We start from the raw sequence: 24,145 nt of genomic DNA, 5'->3' as shown, positions 1-24,145 counted from the left end.
GTGTGTGTGTGTGTGTGTGTGTGTGTGTGTGTGTGTGTGTGTGTGTGTTTACTATGGTGACATGAGAGTAGAGGTTAGAGGTCTAGTCTTTCATTTACTGTGGGCTCCAGGGATCTGAACTTAGGTTATCAAGCTTGTGTGGCAAGTGTTTTACATGTTGAGCCATCTCACCAACCATTGTGGGTCTTACTTACCCATTCCCTGGGACGTGGGAGACAATCTGAAATGATTTTTTAAATAAATAATAAAATAGCTTGGGTTCTTTCCCCCAAAACTGTAGCATCACAAGACAGATAATCAAACATATGCCTGTGACCCCAGCACTTGAGAGGCTAAGGAAGGAGGATTGCCATGAGTTTGATGCTTAGACTATACTTGTGACATCCATCTAATAAACAACAGCAACACATGATTGTACTATAAGTTTCACTGAAAGTATAGTAACCTCTTAAAGCAGCAGTTCTCATTCTATGTGTCACGGCCCCTTTGATAAAACTCTGTCTCCAAAAATATTTATATTACAATTTGTAACCATAGCAAAATTAAAGTTAGGAAGTAGCAATGAAAATATTTTTTTGGGTGGGGTCACCACAACATGAGGAACTACATTAAAGGGTTGCAGCATTAGGAAGATTGAGAACCACTGTGTTGAAGAATTGTGTTTAGATGGAAGAAATTTCTATTGCTCTGTTAGAACTCTCAATATATTCTGTAGAGTAGCCACGCAAATTCTCTGCCTAGGCCTGACTTCCATTCTTTTCTAATTCTTTTCTCCTTATGAAAAAGCGTAGAGGCTACTGTAACTGTAGATTTTGAAAGCAGCTTGTCTTAAATTCTCAGCAGCCACATGGGGACAGCTGCATTATCTGTATGGATTAACATGAAATGAATTGACAGTTTTATAGCATCCAATCATCTTAGCCTTAAAATGTGAATACTTTTTTATTTATTTAGGTCTTCTTTTTCCTTTAAATATAGTTTTATGTGTGTGCATTAGAGATCTCAGATATGTTTTGTCATGCTGAATCCTAAATTCTTCTGTTGGTTCTTGTAAATGTGGTCTACTATTTGTTTTTTACTGGCTGACAAATATAATTGATATTTATATATGAAGCCTATGTTCAGCTGCCTTGTTAGACCCTTAAACGTCTAACAGTTTACCAGTTATTATTCTGTCAGTTTTCTTTTCCCTCCTTTGCTCCCGTCCCCTCCCATTTCTTCCTAAATCAGACTTCTAAAAACAATAACTGCTTTAAAAGGAAGAAATAAATGTAAACAAAGAAATTATCTTTGCTACCTGTGGTATCTGAAACTTTAAAAAAAATGAGTGTCCCATGTAGGGTAGGTAAGTAGGAAAGGACTTGTTCTTTTAGACAAGATGATGGGAATATAAACTGGAGTAATGTGAACTAACACCCCTTCCCTTCCCTTTCCTTCCCTTCCCACTCTTCCCATTTCTCTTCCTCACATTGTATCATATATCATGTAATTTCTGTCTATGTATACATGTGTGGTCAGAGAACATCCCTTGGTAGTTGGTTATTTCCTTTCATTATGTGCATTTTGTTGTCCAGGCTGCCCTCCTTCTACCTTCTTTCTGAATTCTGGGATTACAGGTATGCACCACCATTCCTGACTTCCTTTACATTTATAGATAGTATCTGTAGTTTCTGCTTTGTATCTCTTTTGAATCCTCTATATTTTATCAGTCTGTGTATGTGCATGTGCTCTATACTTTTCTGGGAGGCCTAGAACCTAACAAGATGTTTTAATAATTTTAAAGATAAATATGAATAGGTAGAATTCATTGTTTTATTGATGTATTCGCATGAGTGCAGTACCCCAGAAGGCCAGAAGAGGGCAGTGGATCCTTTGGAGCTAGAGTTGTAAGCATTTGTGAGCAGCTTTTGTAGGTGCTGGGAACAAAACATGGATCCTTTGTAAGAACAAAGTTCTCTGAACCATCTGAGCCATATCTCCACCCCATTGTATTTAATTAAAACAAAACTATGTCTGATAAGTCACATTTAAGGCTATTGATTGCAGGTACTCTTTTTTTCTTTCCTTCTTTCTTTTTTCTTTTGAGATAACATCTCACTGTGCAGACTTGGCTGGCCTTGAACACAGAGATCCTCTTGCCTCTGCTTTCTGAGTGCTGGGATTAAAGGGATGTTTCACTCTCTCTGTTGCAGGTCTCTATGGTCACATATATTTATCAGAATAAGAACATTTAAATAGCAATTATGAACATTTTAATTATACGTCTTGTCCTAGTTTACATTTCCACCATTATGTTCAAAAGAATAGTTCCTGCTACATATCACATGGGGTACTCTTATTTTTTAAATTTGAGATTATATAGGTAACAAAGAATTTTCTTTATTTAAATTTATTTCTTTTAAAACATTTTTAATTTGTTACTGTTGTAGAAGTAGTGCAAGTTTTTTTTTTAAACAAAACAACTACAACAAACAAACAAACAAAAAAAACTAGAGCATTGTTTTCCATAACCTAAGTATTATCAAAATCAGTAATGTCTAATCTATAAGCATTTAAATTTTGTTTTATTTTGTTTTGCCCTTGAACACACAATCTGACCAAGTCTAGGTATGAACTTCAGATCCTCTGGCTTCAGCATCCCAAGTGCTAAAATTACAGTCATAGACACCACACCTGGTTAGATTTATTTAGGCTTTGCATTTCTGCTAGAATTGCCATAGAAGTAGTGATGTAATGTGTTCTCTCAGGAGACACGTGATGTTGATTTCTTCTGTTATTGACCATGTTAACTTTGATCACTTAATTATAATGCACATGGCAGGATTCTTCAATATAAAACTGCTCTTTGTCCTTTTGTAATTAATAGGTGCCTTGTGGATAGATGGTAACTTTCAAATATAAGTTTTAGCACATATTGATGACACTTACCTAAAGTAATTATTACTAGAATGACTATCAAATGGAGATTTTGTAATTCCATCACTTCCTTTATTATTTGTGATAAAACTTCATAAAAAGCTTTGCTTGCATGTATTTATAGACATGTTTTTATTTTATTCTACAGAATATAATTTATTAATATCTTTATTTTTAACTGTTGAGCTTATTACTCATATCGCCAATATGAGTCAATTTAGCTTGGCTCCTGAGTCCATTTGACATGCTCTGATTGTTCTATGAACATTTCCTTACTTTCTGGCTCTGCATTTTGTTTCTGCACTTGTCTTAAATTAGTCACTTCTCCAAGGAACTGGGAATCTTTTCATTAAGAGTATAACACTGGGCTCAGAGCTGTTGGTATACTATTACTTAGATGCTCCCTCAGGGCACAGAGCTAGGGAATATGTATATTTGGGGACATAAACATTTATATCTTTTTCTTGCCCTTTCATATTACATTTTCCTTTTGTGAGATTATGAAATGAAGATCTCTTTTCAGCCTGGGGAAGATAGAGTTGATAAGGCCCTACCCCTAACAGAGAAGACATTGGCAGTTGATAGACACTGTCAACTTTCTTCAGGGATGTGGCCAAGGGTAGGTTGTCCATGCTCCAGTGGATGGCGCCCTATACCCATAAACATGCAGGCTATGCTCTTAGATTCTGTGGATTAGTCAAAAGAAAAAAATATATGAATTTAGGAAAGGAAAGTGGTAGTGGGTGTCTAGGAGGAGTTCAAGGTTTGGGTTGAAGGGAAGCAGGTTAGGTGTGTGTGTGTGTGTGTCTGTGTGTCTGTGTGTGTGTGTTTGCATGTGTGTGAGATGTATTCATGTATGAAATTACCAAAGAGTAAATAAAAAATTAAAAACAGAAATAAAGGTCTCATTATTCTCTGGATACTTACCTGTTCAATTTGAGAATATAGATAGAGAAGTTTCTTGTCAGATAGATGTGATGGCACACATCTTTAGTCTCAGCACACTGGAGTCAGAGGTGGATCTCTGAGTTCCAGCCAGGGCTACATAGTAAGACTCTGTCTTTAATTAAAGTTTCGATCAGTGTTAAAGAAAAATGTCTAAGATCTAAGTGGTTGAGTGTGCTTGAGTACAATGTTTGGTTTTGTCTTTAGATTGATGACAATAGGTAAAGTACTATTTTCAAAAGTTAACTGGTCCTTCCCTAATTGTGGTTATGGTATTAATTTTAAATACTAAGAGGTTCATTTCAGTGGAAGTTCTTCCTCCTTTTTTTTTCAGCATATGAAACATTAACACGGATTAAAAATCATTTTAAAAAGGATGTGATAGGTTGAGTATTGTACCATTAATACTAATGGCATTTCATTCTGTTTCTTCTTTCAGGGACTTATTTAATATTTCATCATTGAACAAATGTATGAAAGTTTCTTGCCAAGGTTTGAGAATTTCTTCGTTGGGACTTTTTAGAAGTTCCTTTTTTGGTGCCATGTTTTATGGCTTACATCAAAAGAGGAGTTTGTCTTCATGAAGATTCCTAACATCGGTAATGTGATGAATAAATTTGAGATCCTTGGGGTTGTAGGTGAAGGTAAGTTAGAATTTTACATTTGAAGTTTGGAGAGTTATATCATTTTATACATCGCCAAAAAAATTTATTCAGATCCTCTCAATTTAGCATTTCAATTCAGATATGCACCTAAGTGTGTAGTAATAAAAATAAAACTGTTCTTCAGCTATGTGGTTCTTACTCTCCAAGTGAAAACTAGTTTTAGACCAAGCCACTCTGTGTAGCCTTTGCTGTCCTGGAACTCACTTCATAGACCAGGCTGGCCTTGAATTTAGAGATCTACCTGCCTCTGCCTCAGGAGTGCTGCGATTAAAGGCATGAGCACCTGGCAATCAGCTATATTCTAAAACTGACCTGATTTCATTCTTTTCACTAGTATAGTTTCTTTAGTCTATATATTTTTGTTATTGTTACATTTTAAATCATCCAATCTTATTTTAAATAACTTTAAATTTATTTGTATATGCTAACTTTGATTTACGATATGGTAAACAAATACATAAATAACTTCCATTGTTATTCTTTGAGAATGACAGATCGTAGTTTACAAGTTTTCAAGTACATGGTTTGGTTATATTTTTTAACATCTTAAATCAGTATAAATGGAATGGTTTTAATACCATTAATTTTTCTTTCCTTGTAATGTATAACATGATGCTTTTTAATTTTTTATTTATTACAATTTATTCACTTTGTATCCCAGCTATAGTCCCCTCCCAATCCCGCCCTCCCTCCCTCTTCTTCTCCTGTGCCCCTCCCCCAGTCCACTGATAGGGGAGGTCCTCCTCCCCTTACATCTGACCAACATGATGGTTTTATAACCCTGCAATACTATTGATTTGATAAAGTATAATTAATTTCTCAAAAATTGACACTTAGAAAAAGAAATCATGCTGATATTCTTGCTTAGTCATTTTGACTCTTAGAGATAACTTTACAGAAATTTGTAAAACATTATTTTAATAGGATATCAGTTGAAATGTGGTTTCTTAGCATTTATAAAAAAGCAGATGTTACAAAAGTTTTGTATTTTGGGTTTTTAAAATAAAATTTGAATTTCAAAAATTTTAAATTTTTACAGAGCTTTTAAAGATTTTAATATTAAGGTTGGCAAATCCTTCTCAAGTAAATAGAAACAATAAGAATATGATTATTGATTGGGTACTTGTTTCAAGGTTTGAATCTCAAACCATACCAAAAAATGCTCCTCCTTCCTTCACTAGTTAATTCCTTTTCATTTTGTCATTGATTTATGTAACAAAAATTCATTATCATTATCTTACCTGGTTTATAAAATTTGCCTTTTTGTCAGTTAAAGACTCATGCAATAAAGGGAAAAGGGCAATTAGAGCGTAACAAGGTTGGAATGTTCAAAGTCTGGGTCTGACTGTCTAGATTATAACCTTATTTTTTCCAAGCATATGTTAATGATAATCTTTTTATATTGGTTTAGATTAGCCAAGATTGCAAGGCTGTTCTTTATAGATTCTGTTAATTTAAGTTATAGCCAGACATTGTTGTTTCCCTTTTTGCTTGTAAACTGCCTCAGTTGGTTTTGTGTTAGGAAATGCATCTGTCAAGTATACGTTCCTGTGGAAAAATGGGCTGTGAATTGACTGTTTTCTGATGATTGTGGAGTTCGTGTGCTGGTTCCATCTTAACTATCATTCTAAGATTCATGCCTCTCTACCAAACTGAAGGAGCCACATAAGGTGTCCTAGACCCTTGGAGACATGTCTCCCAGCTTTGTCTCACTCAGGTCCACCCCCTTCTCATAGTAGCATGCAGGATTTGCCTGTCTAGTTATAAAAACATTTGTAGTGTGTCTTAAGCACTCCATCATCATATATGTTATGTCTTGATTGCTTTGATTAGATTTTTCACATTGTAAAAGATTTTTCACATTTAACCTCAGTTTCCAGGGTACTTTCCTACCATGGTATTGTTTCTTTGTTCTGCCTCTAGCAAGGTGAATTTATCATCTACATAATAGGATGAGTAACTCAAGAGATAGGAAGAGGTTATGTCAAAATAAAGCAGAGACAGTGGGAGTGCGTGGGGCTGAACTTTTGTGGTTAGAGGGTAGCAAGTCTTATTGTTTAGTGAGATTCCTGAGGATGGTAGGTTTTGTTGTTGTTGGTGGTGGTGGTGGTGGTGGTATGTGTGTGTGTGTGAGAGAGAGAGATAGTGGACATAGAAGCCAGGGGAAGAAAAGCACTATCCCAGTGAACCTCACCCCTACTTCCAACCTATGATATTTTGCCTGTTAGGAAATAAAATTACAGTATTCTAGAAGAGACTTGACTTGACTCCTAGGAGCATATTTGTGTAGGATCTGTGTTTGCCCTTACTCTTGGGGAATTAGTAGCTTTTAAGTTTTAAGTTTGCTAAAACCTATTGAGTTGATTTTTATTTTATTTGCTCAAAACATACATGTTTTGAGATGTTGTCTTGCTGTGTATCCCTGGTCGGCTTGGTATTCACTATGTAGTCCAGGCTGGGCCTCATGCTGATGGCAGCCCTCTTGCCTCAGCCTCCTAAGTGCTGTGTGCACCACTATGCCCAGTTCACATAGCCTATAGCCTCGTGGTCTATTTATTGATTTATTTGACCCTGTCTTGCCTAAAATAAAAATGTGTGTGTGGCATTTTAAATTTTTTGTAAAAAAGAAACATTTCAAAATACTTATATAGTCTTGGTTTATACAAACCAGAGTAAGAAATCCCTGCTGTATTTGTATGTGGCTCATGATGCCATCACCCTAGAATATTGTCGTAGGTGTTGTCGTTCAAACATAGGCTAATAAGCTATATAAACACAGAACAATAGTTTGTATGCATGTCTCTGATTGCTTGCTTCTTTTTAATTACAGGAGCCTATGGAGTTGTACTTAAATGCAGACACAAGGCAAGTACATGATTTTTATAAGGAAAACTATGTATGTATTTGAGCTGTTTTGAAACTGAAGCAATGTTCTCTATCTGTGAGCATTTAATTAAAATTGTCTGGTTCTGCTAGTGACTCTTAATGAAATAGGATTGATATGTAAAACCCAGAGGAAAGGCACCTTTGGGATAAACATGATCGTGGTAAGTGATCATTAACTTACTTCTTTCCAGTCAAACGCTGTTTTCTAAGCCAACATACTTGTGTACAGGCGAAAAGTTGTATAACGGGAAGAAAGAGGTTGGATGGAAAGAAAGAAGCAAAACAGTGACCTATTAAATGTCTATCCAGTTACACATGAACGAGGCGTTTGGGGTGTGATTTTTCATTCCCACTCAGTTGATTTTGTGATGGCTTCCCATCTAGGTTTTGAAAGGTAGTGAATGGGCAGGTGTTCGGCAGTACCCTGGGGTTTGGGATAGTAGTGTGTGGTTATGAGTACTGGCTGTAGTGCATCGCTCTCAAAGTCAGTTGGATTATAAGTCCTACATCAACCATCAAGTATTCATGAAGTACTTGAAGGTTCATAGCTGCTTCTTGCAGAGTGCATCTTGCTCAGAGACTATGTTTTTATTAGAATGTATCTAATCAAAGTATTAGGATTTAGCCTCATGTTATTTTGTATTAATTTTAAGATCACAGCTTTAATATTTTGTGATTTTTTTTCCTTTTTACTGATACAGTTTGGATCTGAAATGAGTTCAGCTACTGGACTCAAAACATTTAATCATCTCGAAACATGTAATCATTTGAATGTATCATCCATTAGTAGTATTATGTATCTGTAAATGATGAAAGCTTTTATGTTGCCTTTTCCGCATAAATACTTGCTACCTTTTGATTTTAGAATCCATTACAATATGGTTTTGTGTTTTACATCATGGATCTTTTTTAATACAATGACTTTTCAATTCTTGAATTTGGATGTTTGAATTATTTTTATGTTGAAAACTTATCTGCAGATCTTTGTCAGTAACTAAGCCTCAAAAATTGCTTGAATGCTACTGGATCTTGATTAAGGATGATTAAGAAGTTAAAATAAATGCAATCAAAATAAATTTAGTGCATTGAATACCTCGTTAAGATGTATTACTGTAGTTTGAAATTTAAAAAAAAAAATGAAAAGCTCCCTAATGAAATGCTCTTCTTTTAATGAGTTTCCTTGAGTTGTAATAAATTGCCAAAGCTAAAAGCATTCTTAGGTGGGCATTACTTTTGAAAAAATAGGAGGTTAGTTTCCAAGTTCAATTTGACTCTTTTGTGAACATAATATGTCCCTTTCTGCTATGACTCTTTTTTTGTTCTGTATTGTCAATAGAAGCTTCCATTTCTAGTTGTGGGTTTTACCTTTTTTATTATTACTTCTTGATACAAAGCCTCAGAAATCCCAGGCTGGCCTCAACCTCACTGTGTAGCCAAGGAATAGATGGCAGTGAACATCTAATCACTTGCGTCTACCACTAGCGCACTGGGATTACAGTTTGTGCCACCACAGCCGGGTTATGCAGTGTTGGGGATTGAAGCCATTGTGAATATGAGGCAAGCACCCCATGAAATAAGCTACAGCTGTACTTAGTCCTAGTGGTGGGGTTTAGGTCATAAGGATTTAGGAGATACAGACATGTCTACATACATATCCATACACGCATACATACACGCATATTTATTACTTGCTTATCATATATATGTATGTGTGTAGTTTAAATATTTTCTGCTAGTCTTTGTCATTCATTGACCTAAGTTTAGCCTTTTTTTTTAATTTTGGAGGGGAAGTGGTTTGAGAGAGGGTCTCATAGAGTCCTGGCTTTTGGCAAACTTCCTGTGGAGCTGAGGATGACTTGGAACGCCTCATCCTTCTGCCTCCAACTTCCAAGCACCGAGCTTACAAAGTATGAGTTGCCATACCTAGCAAGATGCAGTTTCGCTTGCAGCAAACTCAAGGGTTAGTTTTTAAAGTAACCTTTTTCATGTAGATCATAAGGGCAAAAAAACTAAGGTGCATTCCTCCTTATAACTCAGAGAGATGTACATACAGTCAGAAGGGATCAATGTTCATATTCCAAATGGATTTCCCAGGGCCATAGGATTCTCACTCCTAACTGCTCTTCTTCAGGCCTCTGTTGCTAGTACTATGTATTATCGAATCCAAGTGTATATAAGGACAGTATTCTAACAAACAAGTGAGTGGAAAGATAAAAATACTCCAGCTGGAGGTGTAGCTCATTTGGTAGAGTGCTTACACCTGGCATACAGGAAAACCTAGGGTTAATCCACAGTACAGCATGAACCAGGCCTGGTGGCACACAGCTGTAATCCCAGCATTTGGGAGATGGAAGCAGGAGGGTAAGGAATTCCAGGTTCAAGCCAGTCAGCTGGGGCTTGCATCTAAAATGTATGTTTTTCTGCTTGTCACTAAATGAGAGACTCAGATCAGCATTCAAAGTATGGTTGCTTTTCCCTTTCGTGCATCTAAAATGATTATCACAGGATGGAAAATTTAAAGCATAAATTAGTGCCTAACTCAGAATAATATGAAACTCTTTTTAGCATCGGCAGCTGTTTAGTCATTTGACTTGTTAGAGTATATCCTTTTCCCAGCTAAAATCAGACCTTCAAATCTATGATCTATTATATAAAAATAGAGAATCTGATGTGCCTCATAGGATTTATGTTTTAGAATCAAATGAACAGATTACTCTGGAGTTCATGTTATAGTTAAAATATAATGTGATCCTCTTTTTTAGTTCATTATATGAAAAATAATTGTGCCAATATATTTGCATATTCAACATCTTAGTGAGATGCTTAAAGATTTATGCATTGTATATATATATATATATATATATATGATTATACAGTAAATCTGTTTTGTAAGCATATGTTAGCCATTGTTAGGCATGGATATATGTATATATAATTATAAATAGTATATTTTGATAATTATGTATTATATAATTAAGTAGTTCATAATATATTATATATCTAAGCAAGTATGAAAAAGACCACTTTATATTTGATAAGACATTTCAGAGATCAAGTATGCCTTGTCTTTTCTGGATATAGTATGATGGGCTATTCCAGGCCAAAGACGATGTTTGTTTTTTTAAGACTTTCTTTTTAGGATTATAATTACATCATTTTCGACATTCCTTTTCCCCCTTCAAACCCTCCCATGTACCCCTCCTTGTTGTAGTGTGCATGTAGAGGTCAGAGGACCGTTTACAAGAGTAGGTTCTCTCCTTCCATCACATGGATTCTGGGGATTAAACTCAGGTTTGGTAGCAAGTGTTTATTACATACTGTGCAATTTCACCCTCTGAAGACTTTTTTTTTCTTGTCTTTTTTTTTTCTTTTCTTATTGAAATGCTGCCCAATTGAAAATATACAGCTCGAGGTTTTTTGATAGCTTCTTTTTTTGTTGAATATACACATTGATATGTGTGTGTAAAACTCTCAGCAATAACTAAGCTTCTGCTTATAATGCCTAATGACAACTCATATTTGGAAGATGTACTGGTTTTTTAGCCTTTACCCTACACAAGTACCTTGGTTGTATTCTTTTTATTCATATGTATGTGATTCTTCCTACCCCACTTTTCCTGACTTTACCCGAGTTTGGTTCCCAGCACCCACATCAGGTGGCTTACAAGCCTGTAACTCTAGCTCCAGGGTGATTCAACCTTTCTAGCATCTGTGGACACCCAAATTCATGTGCCTACACATACCACAAGACACACACACATGCACACAAGGTAAAATAAACTGGAAAATGTTAAAAAAATAAACCCTATAATAAACACCACATATTAAGCGCTGTCATATGCTGTCATATGTCTAGTATATGACAGCAGTCCTTTTTGTCACCATTTTGCAGATAAGGAACCAGTAATATATGAACCATAGAAGAAGGCCTTGATCATGTATTTGTTAAGTGGTGAATCCAGGCTTTGTTTTGCCTCCAGAAGTAGCTACCTTGAAAGGGAAATGGGGTTTTGAAATGATAGGATGCTTACTTGAGGGAGTACAGAGCTGAATGAATGGGTTGTTGAAATCTAAAGGAGGGTAGGACGGAAGATCTTGAACCAGTATTTATCAGTAGTCTAAAAATTATAGGAGCACCTGTGATGAGGATTGAGAGGTGAACAAATCCATGTATTGCAATGAGCCATGTATTAATTAACCTCTAAGTGAAATAAATGGTCATAAGATGTTTTTTTTTTATAAATGTGGTTAATCTAGAATGTGCCATTTTTTTCTTTTTATGTGTTGAAAAAAATGAGATTGTAGTGGCAGTATGGAATTGACTCAATATTTACTAGTTGTATTGGCAAGTATTATGTCAACTTGACAAAGCAGGAATCATCTGAGAGGAGGGAACCTCAATTGTAAAAAAATGCCTTCATAAGATCCAGCTGTAGGGCATTTTCTTAATTAGTCATCAGTGGGGGCGGGCCCAGCCCTTTGTGGGTAGTGCTATCCCTGGGGTGGTGGCCTTGTGTTTTATAAGAAAGCAGGCTGAACAAGCCATGTGAAGTGAGCCAGTAAACAGCACCCCTCCATGGCTTCTGCATCAGCTCCTGCCTCTGAGTTCCTTCCTTTGCTGAATATGATAATGAACTGTTCATTATGTTCAACTATGAGTAAAAAAACAAACAAACAAAAACAACAACTTTGTCCCTCGCCTCAAATTGCTTTTGTTCAGGATGCTTTATCACAGCAATAGTCACCCTAAAACACTACTAACAAATATATTTATTTCTCTGAATTGAGGATACAGACATTCTTAGTTGTTTCTTACTCAATTGACACAATTTATCTTTTGTTATAAGGCTCCATTGTTGTTTTTTAATTTTTTTTTGAGAGAGGAGGTGTGGTGTTTGAATGAAATTGGCCCCATAGGTTTATACTGAGTGATAATGTTAGGAGATGTGCCCTTATTAGAGTGAGTAGGTGTAGCCTTGTTGGAGGAAGTACGTCACTGGAGTGGGCTTTGAAGTCTCAGATGCTCAAGTCAGGCCCAGTGTCTCTTTCTTCTTGCTGCCCTTGGACCCAGATGTAGAACTCTCAGCTACTCTCTAGTACCATGTGTGCCTGCATGACACCATGCTTCCCACCGTGAAGATAATAGACTAAACCACTGAAACTGTAAGCCAGCCCCAATTAAATGTTGTCCTTTATAAGAGTTGCATGGTTATGGTGTCTCTTCAGAGAAATAGAAACCTAACTAAAATAGTGGTTGTCCTCGTAATGTATGTAATCCATTCCCCAAACTCACTTTGAGACCCAGGCTAGCCTTGGGCTTTCTGTCTTAGCCACCTGAGTGGAGTACTCAGACTATAGGCTTGAGCCATCTTGTCTGACCATATTCCATATTTCATTGTTAGCAGCATACCTTTTCCTCTTCCCTCTCTCCCTTCATTTTTCTTTCTTTTTTTTTTCCTTTTGTTGTTGTTGTTGTTGTTGTTTTTTTTCCTGAGACAGAGTTTCTCTGTGTAGCCCTGGCTGTCCTGGACTCTGTAGACCAGGCTGGCCTCAGACTCAGAGATCTGCCTGCCTCTGCCTTCCTGAAGTCTGGGATTACAGGCGTGCACCACCGAGGTCAGCTTCTTTCTTTTTGAGCTAGCATCTCACACTATAGTTCAGGGTGTCCTGGAGTTCACCGTGTAGCTTAAGTTGGTCTTAAAGATGTATCGAGGATTCAGATATGAGCTATCACACCTGACAGCAGCATATACAGTGATTCTTTTTGTTTTTCTCCAAAACAAAACAATTTCTGGACTTTATGAACATCAAATTATATTAAGGCAATATTTGAGGAAAAGCCAGTGACCAATCAATTTAACAGCTTTTTTCATACTTAGGGGGTATATTTACTTTGGGCAAATGGCTGCCATCTAAAGCCATGCACTATTTTCTACTAAAAGAAAATTAAAATTAATTTGTTTCTTTTTCTTCTTTTTCTTTTTTTCAAGATAGGGTTTCTCTGTGTAGCCTTGGCTGTCCTTGAACTTGCTATGTAGACCAGGCTGACCTCAAACTCAGAGATCCACCTGCCTCTGCCTTTGAGTGAGTGCTGGGATTAAAGGTGTGCCCCACTAAGCCTGGCTAAATAACTTTTTATTTTTTTATTTTTTATTAAACCACATTAAATAAAGCAAGTATTTTTCCTTAGTTTTTACTTTTATGTGAATTACAATTTTAAAACAAAGATCAAAGAGATTAAGACAGTCAAGTAGAATAGAAGTTTGTTATATTATTTTCTCCATCATTGCTTTCTTCTATATTTAAATAAATATTTTGATATTCCTGCTTTTTTAATTTAAATTTATTTTTAAAAATGTATTCATTTTACATCTGGATTATAGCCCCCTCCCTTGTCTCCTCCAGCCCCATCCTCCCTCTCTCTTCCTCCCATCCTCCTCTCCTAGTCCTCAGATAGGGGAGCCCTCCCCTCACCCCCCTGCCCCATACTAACTGACACTAGCCTATCAAGTCTCATCAGGACTGGCTCCATCCTCTGTCTTCGACCTGGTAAGTCCAAGTTCCTGCTTCTTCTGTGTAAATTTTTATTACTTAAAATCGTAAAGCTTAGGATTTTAATGGAAAATCTGGAAATAATTTTGCATTTTTTTTCATCATAATCCATTTCTAAGGGATTTAGGCTCTGAAATGATATTAATTTACTGCAGGTTATGGAAACTGATGAGATGTCACTGAACCTCAGGCTTAGAGCAAAGATAATAGGAATCATTAGCAAGGAAAAATATCCTTTGTCCTGTTTATAGAGGTAGTCACATAGAACCATTAGTTGACATGGTTTCTGCTCTTGACCTGGTTTTGTTGTTGTTGTTGTTACTGGTCTAATTAATTTTCTGAAATACTGCAAGTCTCTCATTAAAACATTACTTCTTTGCAGTTATGTTTTTATGTTTTGTATTTCAGAATCTGCTAGTCTTTATTTATTTACTTATTTATTTTGAGACAATGTAACATACTGGGCCTTACTATGTAGTACAGGTGGGCCTTGAACTTGTGGCATTCTTTCTACTCCAGTTTCTGATTTATGAGAATTACAGACATGAGCAGCCAAGACCATCTACTAATCTATTGATAGGAAAAACTACCCATATTTCTATATCAACAAGAGAAATATGTGTTATTTTCCAGGTAGATATGGCTTCTTTAGGAAACTACAAGAATTTGGACTATTCTTTTGCTTCCTAGATGCTTTAATTTTCATCTTCCTCCTCTAGGTTTGGTTTTATGTCTGTTTCTTAGTTACTAGAGAAAAGAAATACTCATTAGGATTCCCTTAAGATCTGTCTACACTGAAGACTTTGCCTCATTCTTTCTCAGTTTTTTTTTTTTTTGCTTGCTTTGTCTTTTTATTTTTCCCTTCTGTTCTTCCTTCCCTCCTTTCCTTTCTTGCTTTCTTTATTAGATAGGGACTTCCATTTAGTTTTGACTGGCCTAGAACATGATATGCAGACCAGGCTGGCCTCTACCTGTTCCTACCTCTTAAGTGCTGATATTAAAGCCTGAACCACCATGCCTGGGCCTGACTCAGTTTCTAAAGCATCCTTTCTACCTTCTGTAGAGGATTTGTTCCCCAGGCTGCTTTTCCAGTTGACCACATTCAAATTATCAGGATCATCTTGGGTTCCTTGTTAGGGAACAAGTTCAGCTTTTCTGTAGCACCTCTTTTCTGTATGCTTCTTTTCAGTTTCCTCATTTCAGTCAGTGTCATTATTTATTAGGTTTTTATAGGGTGAGTTTTAAATCCCTTATTATGCAAATAATGACATAATTAGTTCAAGGACAAGAACATTCTTTCTCCATCTTTTTAAGTAGCTTCAAGCTGGACAGTGGTAGCACATGCTTTTTATTCCAACAGGTAGAAGCAGTTGGATCTCTGAATTTGAGGCTAGCCTGGCCTATAGACTGAGTTCCTGGACGCCAGGGCTACACGGAAAATCTCTGTCTTAAAAAACAAAACAAAACAAAACAAAAAGTTGAGTGATTTCTTTGACAAAGTTCTGTGATTAGTAATTTGTGTATCATCGCCATCTCCTTAATTCAAAACTTCAATAGTAAAAATCAGTATGGATTATTTTTCTGCACAGACTTGAAATATATATTCACTGATAATGTAAGAAACCTAATTAACAAGTGCCTATTTAGTTGATGGTCTTAAATAATAAGTATAGTCTAGCCATTGTTGGAACCAGTGACTAGAAAGTAGGGCAGGGTGATCTATTTCTAAAACAAACAAACAAACAAACAAACAAAATTTAGCTCCAAGGTACATATGATTAGTAGCTATCATTCATATTTTGTGATACTTTTGAACTTTATATCTCTTAATTTAAAGATTTATTTCACATGTTAAAGTATTTTCATGTAGAAAAAAATCAAGAACTTAAAAACATACTGTTCATACATGCACACATGGACACACATTTGGGGGTGTTATGTGTCATACAAATGTGTAAAGATAGGTGTGGGGGTGCAGATTTACAGAATCAGTTCCTTCTACCTTTGTGTAGGTTCTAAGAATTGAACTCAAGGTGCTAGGCATGGTTGATAAGTACTTTCATTGCTTGAGCTGTCTCACTGACCCAACTGTTTTTTTTTTTTAACTCTTCCTTCTGCACTTCAAGCAGTGTATTCAAGGCTTGATATTTAAAACACAAAAGTGAACACATATCTGCTTAAGGAAAAAAAAAACTATGAAATATAAAATACCAGCCACTTAGCTAAAAGCTGCTCTTCTAAATTCAATAAAAAAATTGTAGGCATTTTTTTTTTTTGGACGATGTTAGCTGGTTCTTATATATACTACCCTTCTCCACCCCAGTCCTTTCCAACCCCCAAACATGAGGAAGGCAAGAAAGAAGGTTAGGAGGAAAGGGGGGATGTAGACTTCTTTAGACTACTTCCTGCTGGTTAGGGTTGTTAGGTTCCTTGGGGCAAGTCCAATCTTTGATATCAGGATATCTCTAATTTCTTCTTGTCAGACCTCAACAAGAACAACCAGGCAGGAGAAGCAGCAGCCTCTCTTCAGAGCCCCTCAGCCCCTTTCAGGGCTCTGGCATTTATTCAATCTGAAAAGTTTTCAGAATTCCAAGTATCACACACTCACAGAAACTATCTGGCAAAACCACACTCCCGCACAAGAACAGGAGACAAATCATAGTCACCTGCTGTGAAGTAGCTGTGGACAATCTGAAGCAGCCCCATATCCCATACCTGGAATTAAAACAAAAACATATTCACAAAACAGAACTTTTTTTAAAAGAAACCAAACTTCCATGTGTGTCTTTCTGCTTCTGGGACAGCTCACTCAGGATTTTTGAGAAAGTTAGTTTAGCCTAGCTGAACTGACACATGTAAGGTTTTCCATTGTCAGAGAACTTAAAATATAGTTAAGGAGGTCAATATGAATCTAGTAGAAGATGGCAATTGAAAGGATAGCATGAAACCTCTTTTTCCTGCTAAGTTCTCTATTTAAGCCTGCTTATGAAAAACTTTTCTCAGTAATAAAACCATAAAAAGTTACAGACTAGAATCAGGAAGCAGCACCCTTAGCCGATGACATCCTGAACGAGAAGGGTGTAGTGGATGGATGGTTGGCGGTTCCTGCCTTTTGATGATTGTAAATAGTGCTGCTATGAGCATTCATGTGCAAGTGTTAGATTCCTGTGTTCAGTTCTGTAGGGTGCATACCTAGGAGAGGAAGACTATCATATGGAAATTCTATGTTTAACTTTTCTGAGGAACTGCTAACCAGTTTCCATAGCAGTAGCATCATTCTATATTCCCACCAGCAGTGTTCGCATATCCTACTTTATTTCCTCTTTAAAACATTGTAGCCATCTCCCTGGAGGTAAAGTATTGCTTCATTGTTGTTCTGATTGACGCTTCCCTGTGATTGGTAATGGGATGCATCTTTTCATGAACTTATCGGCCATTTGTATATCTTCTTTTTCTTTAAAAGTATCTATGTTGATTGATTTGTGTGTGTGAATGCATGCATACGCGTGTGCACGTGTACACATGTGGGTGGCCACGCATATAGACGTCCTCTTTAAGCATTCTCTACTTGCTTCCGTGAGGCAGGATCCCCTTGTGTCCTAGCTAGACTAGAAGCCAGCAAGCTCCAGTGATCTTCCGCCTTCTGCCACCCCCCAACCCCCCCCAGAGCGGGAATGTTATAAGCTTTTGGAGGGATGCCTATTTGTTACATGATTGTAGGGAGGTGAACTCTGGTCCTTATGATTACACAGCAGCTGCTCTTTACCACTGAGCCATCTGTCCAGCCATTAGGGAAATGTCTATTTAACTCTTTTGACTTTTGTTTGTTTGTTTGTTTGTTTGTTTGTTTGTTTTTTGAGACAGGGTTTCTCTGTGTAGCCTTGGCTGTCCTGAACTCACTTTGTAGGCCGAGTACTGGGATCAAAGGCATTCAACATCATGTCTGGCTTTTTTTTTTTTTTAGTTAGGTTTCTGTTGTTTTTGTTGAGTTTGAGAACAAACTTTTCATCAAGTACGCGGTTTACACGTATTTTCTCTCATTCTGTAGGTGGCTTTTTCATATTCTTGTTAATGTTTTTGATGCACAAAAGCTTTTAATTTGATATACTATTTATTTTTCCTTTACTGCTTCCATTAAAAATAAAACACTGAAATTCAATAATGTTAAAATTTAGGTGTGCATATATGTATTGAATTGAACACATCTGCTAAAAAAAAATTGAATACTAGTATAATCTTAGCTCTTATATTTATTGGGTCCTTGATCTATTTTGTTAATGTTCATGTGATTTTCCTGTAGTTTGATACAGCGGTCCAACTTTATTTTTATTTATAATTAATTTGTTAATTTAATGTGCAGGTGTCTCTGCACCACATGCATGTAGTCTCCACAGAGGCCAGAAGGGGACATTGGATCTTCTGGAACAGGAGATACAGACGGTTGTAAGCCACCATGTCGGTGCTGGGAATCCAACTCTAGATTTTGGAAAGAGCTCTGCTAGTACTCTTAGCTACTGAGTCATTCCTCTAGCCCCTGGTGTTTTTGTTTTGTTGTGTGTATGTATGTAATGCATGTGTTTCATAGGTTTGTGTGTGATAATGCACGTGGAAGGCAGGTGTCTTCCTTTATCAATATCTACCTTTACTTTTTTTTTTTTTTTTTTTTTTTGAGACAGAGCCTCACTGTGTTGCCCTGGGGATGAAACTGCTCTAGAATTTACAGAGATCTTCCTGCCACTGCCTCCTTACTGCTGAGGTTAAAGGTCTATACCACCATGCCTGGCTCCACCTTACTTCTTTTTTTTTTTTTAATGATTTATTTATTTTTATTTTCTGTGCATTGGTGTTTAGCCAGCATGTACGTCTGTGTGAAGATGTCAGCTCTTGGAATTACAAACAGTTGTGAGCAGCTATGTGGGTTCTGGGAGTTGAACCCAGGTCCTCTGAAAGAGCAATCAGTGCTCTTAATCACTGAACCATCTCTCCAGCCCCTTCCACCATACTTCTTGAGACACTGTCTCTTATTAAACTTGGTGCTCACCAGTTGGTCAGACTGCCTCGCCAGCAAAAACGGGCCTGTCCCAGTTGCCTGCACTAGTGTTCCAGATTGGCACAGCTCTGCATGGCTTTTTATGTGGCTGTTCAGGATCTGAAAGGGCTGTCCTGATTCTTCCGTGCCATGAACTTTACTAACAGAGTAAAGTCTCGGCCTCTGCTTTTGGTTTTGTTTAAACTGGGTCTCAGATAGTTCAGGCTTCTCTCCAACTCAACTTGTGGCTAAAGACGACCTTGAATTTCTGATCTTCCTGCTTCCACATCGCAAGAGCTGGGATTTACAGGCGTGACTACCACATCTGGCTCTCTCTTTTGCATGTGAATATCTAGTTGTACTAGCAACCTTTTGTTGAACAGACAGTTCTTTCTTCCGTTTACTTGTAATGGCACCTTGGTTGAAAGTCACTTGGCCATATATGAGGGAGATTGCGCATCATTAATATTGGTCCATTGGGCATTGTTCCTGTCTTCATGCCAATACCAAATTATTTTGATTATTGCAACTGTGTAATAAAGTTGGACATCAGGAAGTCTGAGTCCTCCAACTCTTTTTATTCCAATGCTCTTTTGTATATTGAAGTACCTTGTGCTGACATATGGATTTTAGGGTCAGCTTTTCCGCTCCTGGAGGTGAGAAAGCCACTGGAATTTTGATGGGGTTTCATGGAATCTGAAATTTATCCCCAAATATTTTATTCATTTAGTCCCTGACTCATTTTCATGCTTTTGTAACTGAAAGTGATCTCTAAATTGTCTCTTGAGATTGTTTGCTGGTAGTGTAGAACAATATTCCTGTTTGTTTGTAATTGTGACGAAGCTTGTACAGCACATTCATAGTAATATGAAAACAGCACTACCATCTGTTTCTATTTTTTTTTCTCTAGCCTAAATAGAAACTTGGAACTAAGGTCAGCACTGTCTCCCAAATTTCCCCTACTCCACCCCAGTGCTTAATAACTTCAAGCTTCTTTTCTTTTCTTTTCTGTGATGTTTACCTATGGTAGATATTTTGTGTTCTTGAAATAGTCAGTATTTGGCCTTTTGTATCTTCTTCCATTTGAATTATGTTCTCAGGGTTCACCCATGTTGTGCATACAAGAACTTCATTCTTGTAGCATTCCAGTGTATATGTGTGTATATCATGTAGGCCTCACATTTTCCTATCCATCCATTCATCTGCTGATGGACACTTGTTTCCATCTTTGGCTATTACGAATGCTGCTTTACCCACAAGGATACAAGCACTTGTTCTCAGTATTTTGGGATGTATACTGAATTCCTGGATCATATGCTAACTGCATATTTAACACTTTGAGGCTTACTGGATTTTGTGTTTTGCTCTTATTTTCTGCAACTTTTCTAACTTTATTAGTTCTAGTAGATTGGGATTTTTTTTTTGGGGGGGGGGAGTAGATTCTTTCGGATTTTCGTCTGTGAAAATGGACAGTATTCTGTATTCATTTACAAGTTAGACATTATTTCTTTGTCTAGACCAGTTGATCTCGCTGGAACTTCAAGTACAGTGTTGTTAAAGTGACCAAAATAGGGGTGGTGATCCACTGTTCTGGACCGGAACCCCGTTGAAATGGCAGGAAGGATCAAGTGGGGAAGTGTTTGTCACCTATGACTTCAGTTGGGCACAAGTCCTTGCTGTGTCCTTCACAAACATTTTTAGGGCTGCTGCTTCTTTCTCTTCCTTTTGTTAAATAAAACAGAAATGACACTTGGACTATAGCTATCTAATTTCCCTTCTTCTGGGATATATACGTTCCGTATACATTTTGTTTGGGAGAACATTCTGAACTTAATTGAACTGGGTCACATGATACAGACTTAATCCTAGCTATTTGGGAGACTGAGGCAGGATAGTCCAAGTATAAGGTGGGCCTGGGTTACAAGAAGGAATTGACTTGAAAACTGTTACTTTTCCCCTGTGTGGATTTCAAAAATACTTACATTCTCCTTGCCCAAAGAAGAGGCTTTTGGTTTTGTTTTATTTTGGATTTTGTTTCTGTTGTTTTCTTTTGAGACAGGATCTCTGTGTACCTCTTGACGTCCTGGAAACTCCCTATGTAGAACAGGCTGGCCACAAACTGTTTCTGTCTCTTGGGCACTATAATTAAAGGCAAGCTCCACCATGCCTAGCAAAGAAGAGATTCTTATTGGTTCTTAGGCCCTGAGTATATTTCAGAATGGTTACTTTTCTTTTCCTAAAAAGGGGAGATTTCCCAGTCAGAACCTACTGAGATTAATGGAGGCAAGGCTGCAAGAATGGGAGGATCTCTTCTTCTAGGAGCTCTCATTCCATACACTTGTCTCGCTTAGCATTTGCCAGGTTGGTTTTCATTGCTAATATTTCACTCTAGTGCCTTCTGCCTCTGGTGAGTGTCTTGGGTGCAACTCCACATATTTGCCCATCTAGAGATAGGGGACTGCCTTGCCTTATGTCCTCACTTCTCTGGTGGGTTGGAGCAAACTTGCTGACTTGAAATTTGTTAGTTTTTTTTTTTCTTGCTGTAATGATGGGAGTTATGATACATCTAAGTGCTGCATGTGTTGAAGCTGAAACTGGAAGTCCTACGTTTATATCTTAAAATTAGAACGATCTTGTCCAGTTTAAAAATAATGTTCGGCAAGAGGGTTTTAAACTTTCCTGTGAACCATTTGCTTAGCAAAAATGACTCATTCTTGGTTATTTTCGTCCTTTTGAATCTTAGATCTCTATTTTCGCATGTTTAGTAAGAACTTTTTCAGAACAAAATATTTTAAAAGCTTAAGAACTTCATATAATTCTTGAAAATTGCTAAGAACTGTATCCCAAATTAACTAAAAATATTATGACTCTTGATTCCTCCCCCCAAGCATTAGTTTTTTGATTTGTCAGCTACCTTTTATAGAATACACCAAAGTAGTTCTGGGGATTTTTCTTTACTATTCCACCCTGTTTGTTTTTGCAAAAATAACTCAATTTCTAAAGCACTTTAAAATCTCTGGAGATGAAGCCGCGTTTAAATGTAAAAAATGAATGAGAATGAATGTGAAAGTCTTTGCTGCCAATGACTTGTTTTCAATTAGCCTTGAGGAATGAACTAATTATAAACTCTAGATCTCGGTGACTTTAGCTTAATAGGACTTCTTTCATAATCTGAACAACAGAGGACAGTTCATCTAAAATGTGTTATTTACCCTGCTGAGAAAGTACTCTGTGTACTTTGAAACCTTATACTGTGATAACTTGCTACACATTTTAATTTGGGGAAGCTTCTGTTCTTACTCTTCAATAACAGTTGCAAACAAGCTCAGGTGATTGACACAATAAATTTCACTAACCTTGCCCTTTTTTTAGGGTTCCTTTTAAATTTTGTTTTTCTCATAGAAAGTATCATGAGGAATGGGCATTAAATAAAGAAACACATTAGGTTTTAGGTGTTCAAAATTGATTATTAATTGACAAAGTCTTACTCTGTTTGTGTTAAGGAATATTTGTTTTCTGTTTTATCATACCCAGTTATTTACAATGACTATCTGTGTTTGGGGAAAAAAAATGTTATTTGAAGTAGGCAAATTAAAATGTTCAGTATCATGAATGTAATTTTAGGTCAACAGATGAAAATGCTTTATAAATGATTTGCTGCATTGAAAGTACTTAATTAAAAATAATAGTTATTTGTTATGTAAAAATTATCTGCGACCTCTTCATGGTGAGATGCATTTGTTATACTCCAAATTGGAGGCAGCAAGTCCTTAATTTTGCTTTAGCTTTGAGGACTTTGGCACAAAGAAATAGAGGCTCTACAGAGGAAGTGGATGAAGACTAGCAGGTTTTCAGAACTGTAAGGCTCATATTTTGCATCACACCAGCTTCCACCCACACTTGTAGGTTAGGGGATGATATCAGTGCTCCCCCTGAAAACGTTTTCATCTTAAGCTCTTCATGTCTCATAGTTATATCTTCCTAACCACTGGGCCATCTCTTCAGGTTCCCATCACTCTTTATATCCTCTTCACATTTGGTTTCCGTCAAAACTCACTTGATATCTATTAGCATGGAGTTCCCATCCTTTTACTGATCTGTATTCCCCTTACTCTTATCTTGTCCTGCCAGCCCTCCCACTCACTCTGCGAAGCCTCAGACAACCATCCGTAATTTCTTCCATGGCCTTAGTCTTGTCTTAGTTTCACAGTTTAATCTTTGTTTCTGCGCCCAGGCTTCTCTGCTACTAAGTAGTTTCTGACATCGCTCTTCTGTGACCTTTGTCCCTTACACTGTCCACTACCTCAACAGCTATACCTCCTCCCTTTTAATTTTTTTCTAATACATTGAGTTCTTTACCTTTAAAATCTTTGCTGTTTCCTTCTCATTCAGCAATAATTTTCTTACTTCCTGTATGTCTATCTCTAATCAGTCTGACTGGGGTTTTCTCACCTTATTCTCTGTCAGTGCCTCTGGTCGTTATCTTCTCAGCATCTATTTAAATTTGCAATGATTGTGTATTCACGTGTTCAGTGAGCCTTCCTTTGATTATATAACACACACACATCTGAAATTAAGATGTAGGATGTATCTTACACTGGATTTCTTGAGTCCTTTCAGAATTGTGAAATGATCTATCTTATAATCAATTAGATCATAGATTTAATAAAGTGCTGTATTTGTAAAAGACAAGAGCTTACTCTGTAGCTCAGGATAGCTCAATAGGGAGCCCAGGCTGGCCTATAACTCTCAGTGAGCCATCTGCTTTAGCCTTCTGAGGGCTTGAGATTACTGGCATGTACCTGCAAAACACTATATTTGAAATTATCTATTTTCCCCAGTTGATTTTAAGTTCCACAAGTATATTCTGGTTTACTTACCAGTAAGAGCCCATGCCCCTTATAGTACATTTCACCTAGCAGACACTGAATACGTAATGGATGAATGAATATCACTGTATCTTTGGGAAGTGTTGGCCCAACTTCTGAAGCTGCATCAGTCAGTGTATGAGTATGAGTTACTACTATGCCAAATCATTTTTGGAGATTGTTTTGTGCTAAAATAAAGGAGACCTTTAAACATAATCTGTTTTCCTATTTATGTAACTTGTTTCATTATAGACGCATATATGTTCTGGTATAGGAACACTTAC

The 24,145-nt window shown here is 36.9% G+C and overlaps 1 protein-coding gene across 1 annotated transcript in view; it reads left to right on the top strand.

Moving 5' to 3' along the window:
• Window positions 1–24,145, top strand: part of Cdkl5 (cyclin dependent kinase like 5) — a 181,832-nt gene that overhangs the window by 60,589 nt on the left and 97,098 nt on the right. Inside the window, exons 2-3 of the mRNA XM_055615721.1 lie at window positions 4,301–4,505; window positions 7,357–7,391. Of these exons, the coding sequence (XP_055471696.1) occupies window positions 4,442–4,505; window positions 7,357–7,391 (99 nt within the window). The 5' untranslated portion in view covers window positions 4,301–4,441. The remainder of the gene's footprint in view (window positions 1–4,300; window positions 4,506–7,356; window positions 7,392–24,145) is intronic.

The sequence above is a fragment of the Psammomys obesus genome, unplaced genomic scaffold, assembly GCF_907164565.1.
Source record: "Psammomys obesus unplaced genomic scaffold, mPsaObe1.curated_primary_1811, whole genome shotgun sequence".
NCBI lineage: Eukaryota > Metazoa > Chordata > Mammalia > Rodentia > Muridae > Psammomys > Psammomys obesus.
Note: the sequence above shows the minus strand (reverse complement) of the source record. Positions and strands in the feature narration are given on the sequence as shown.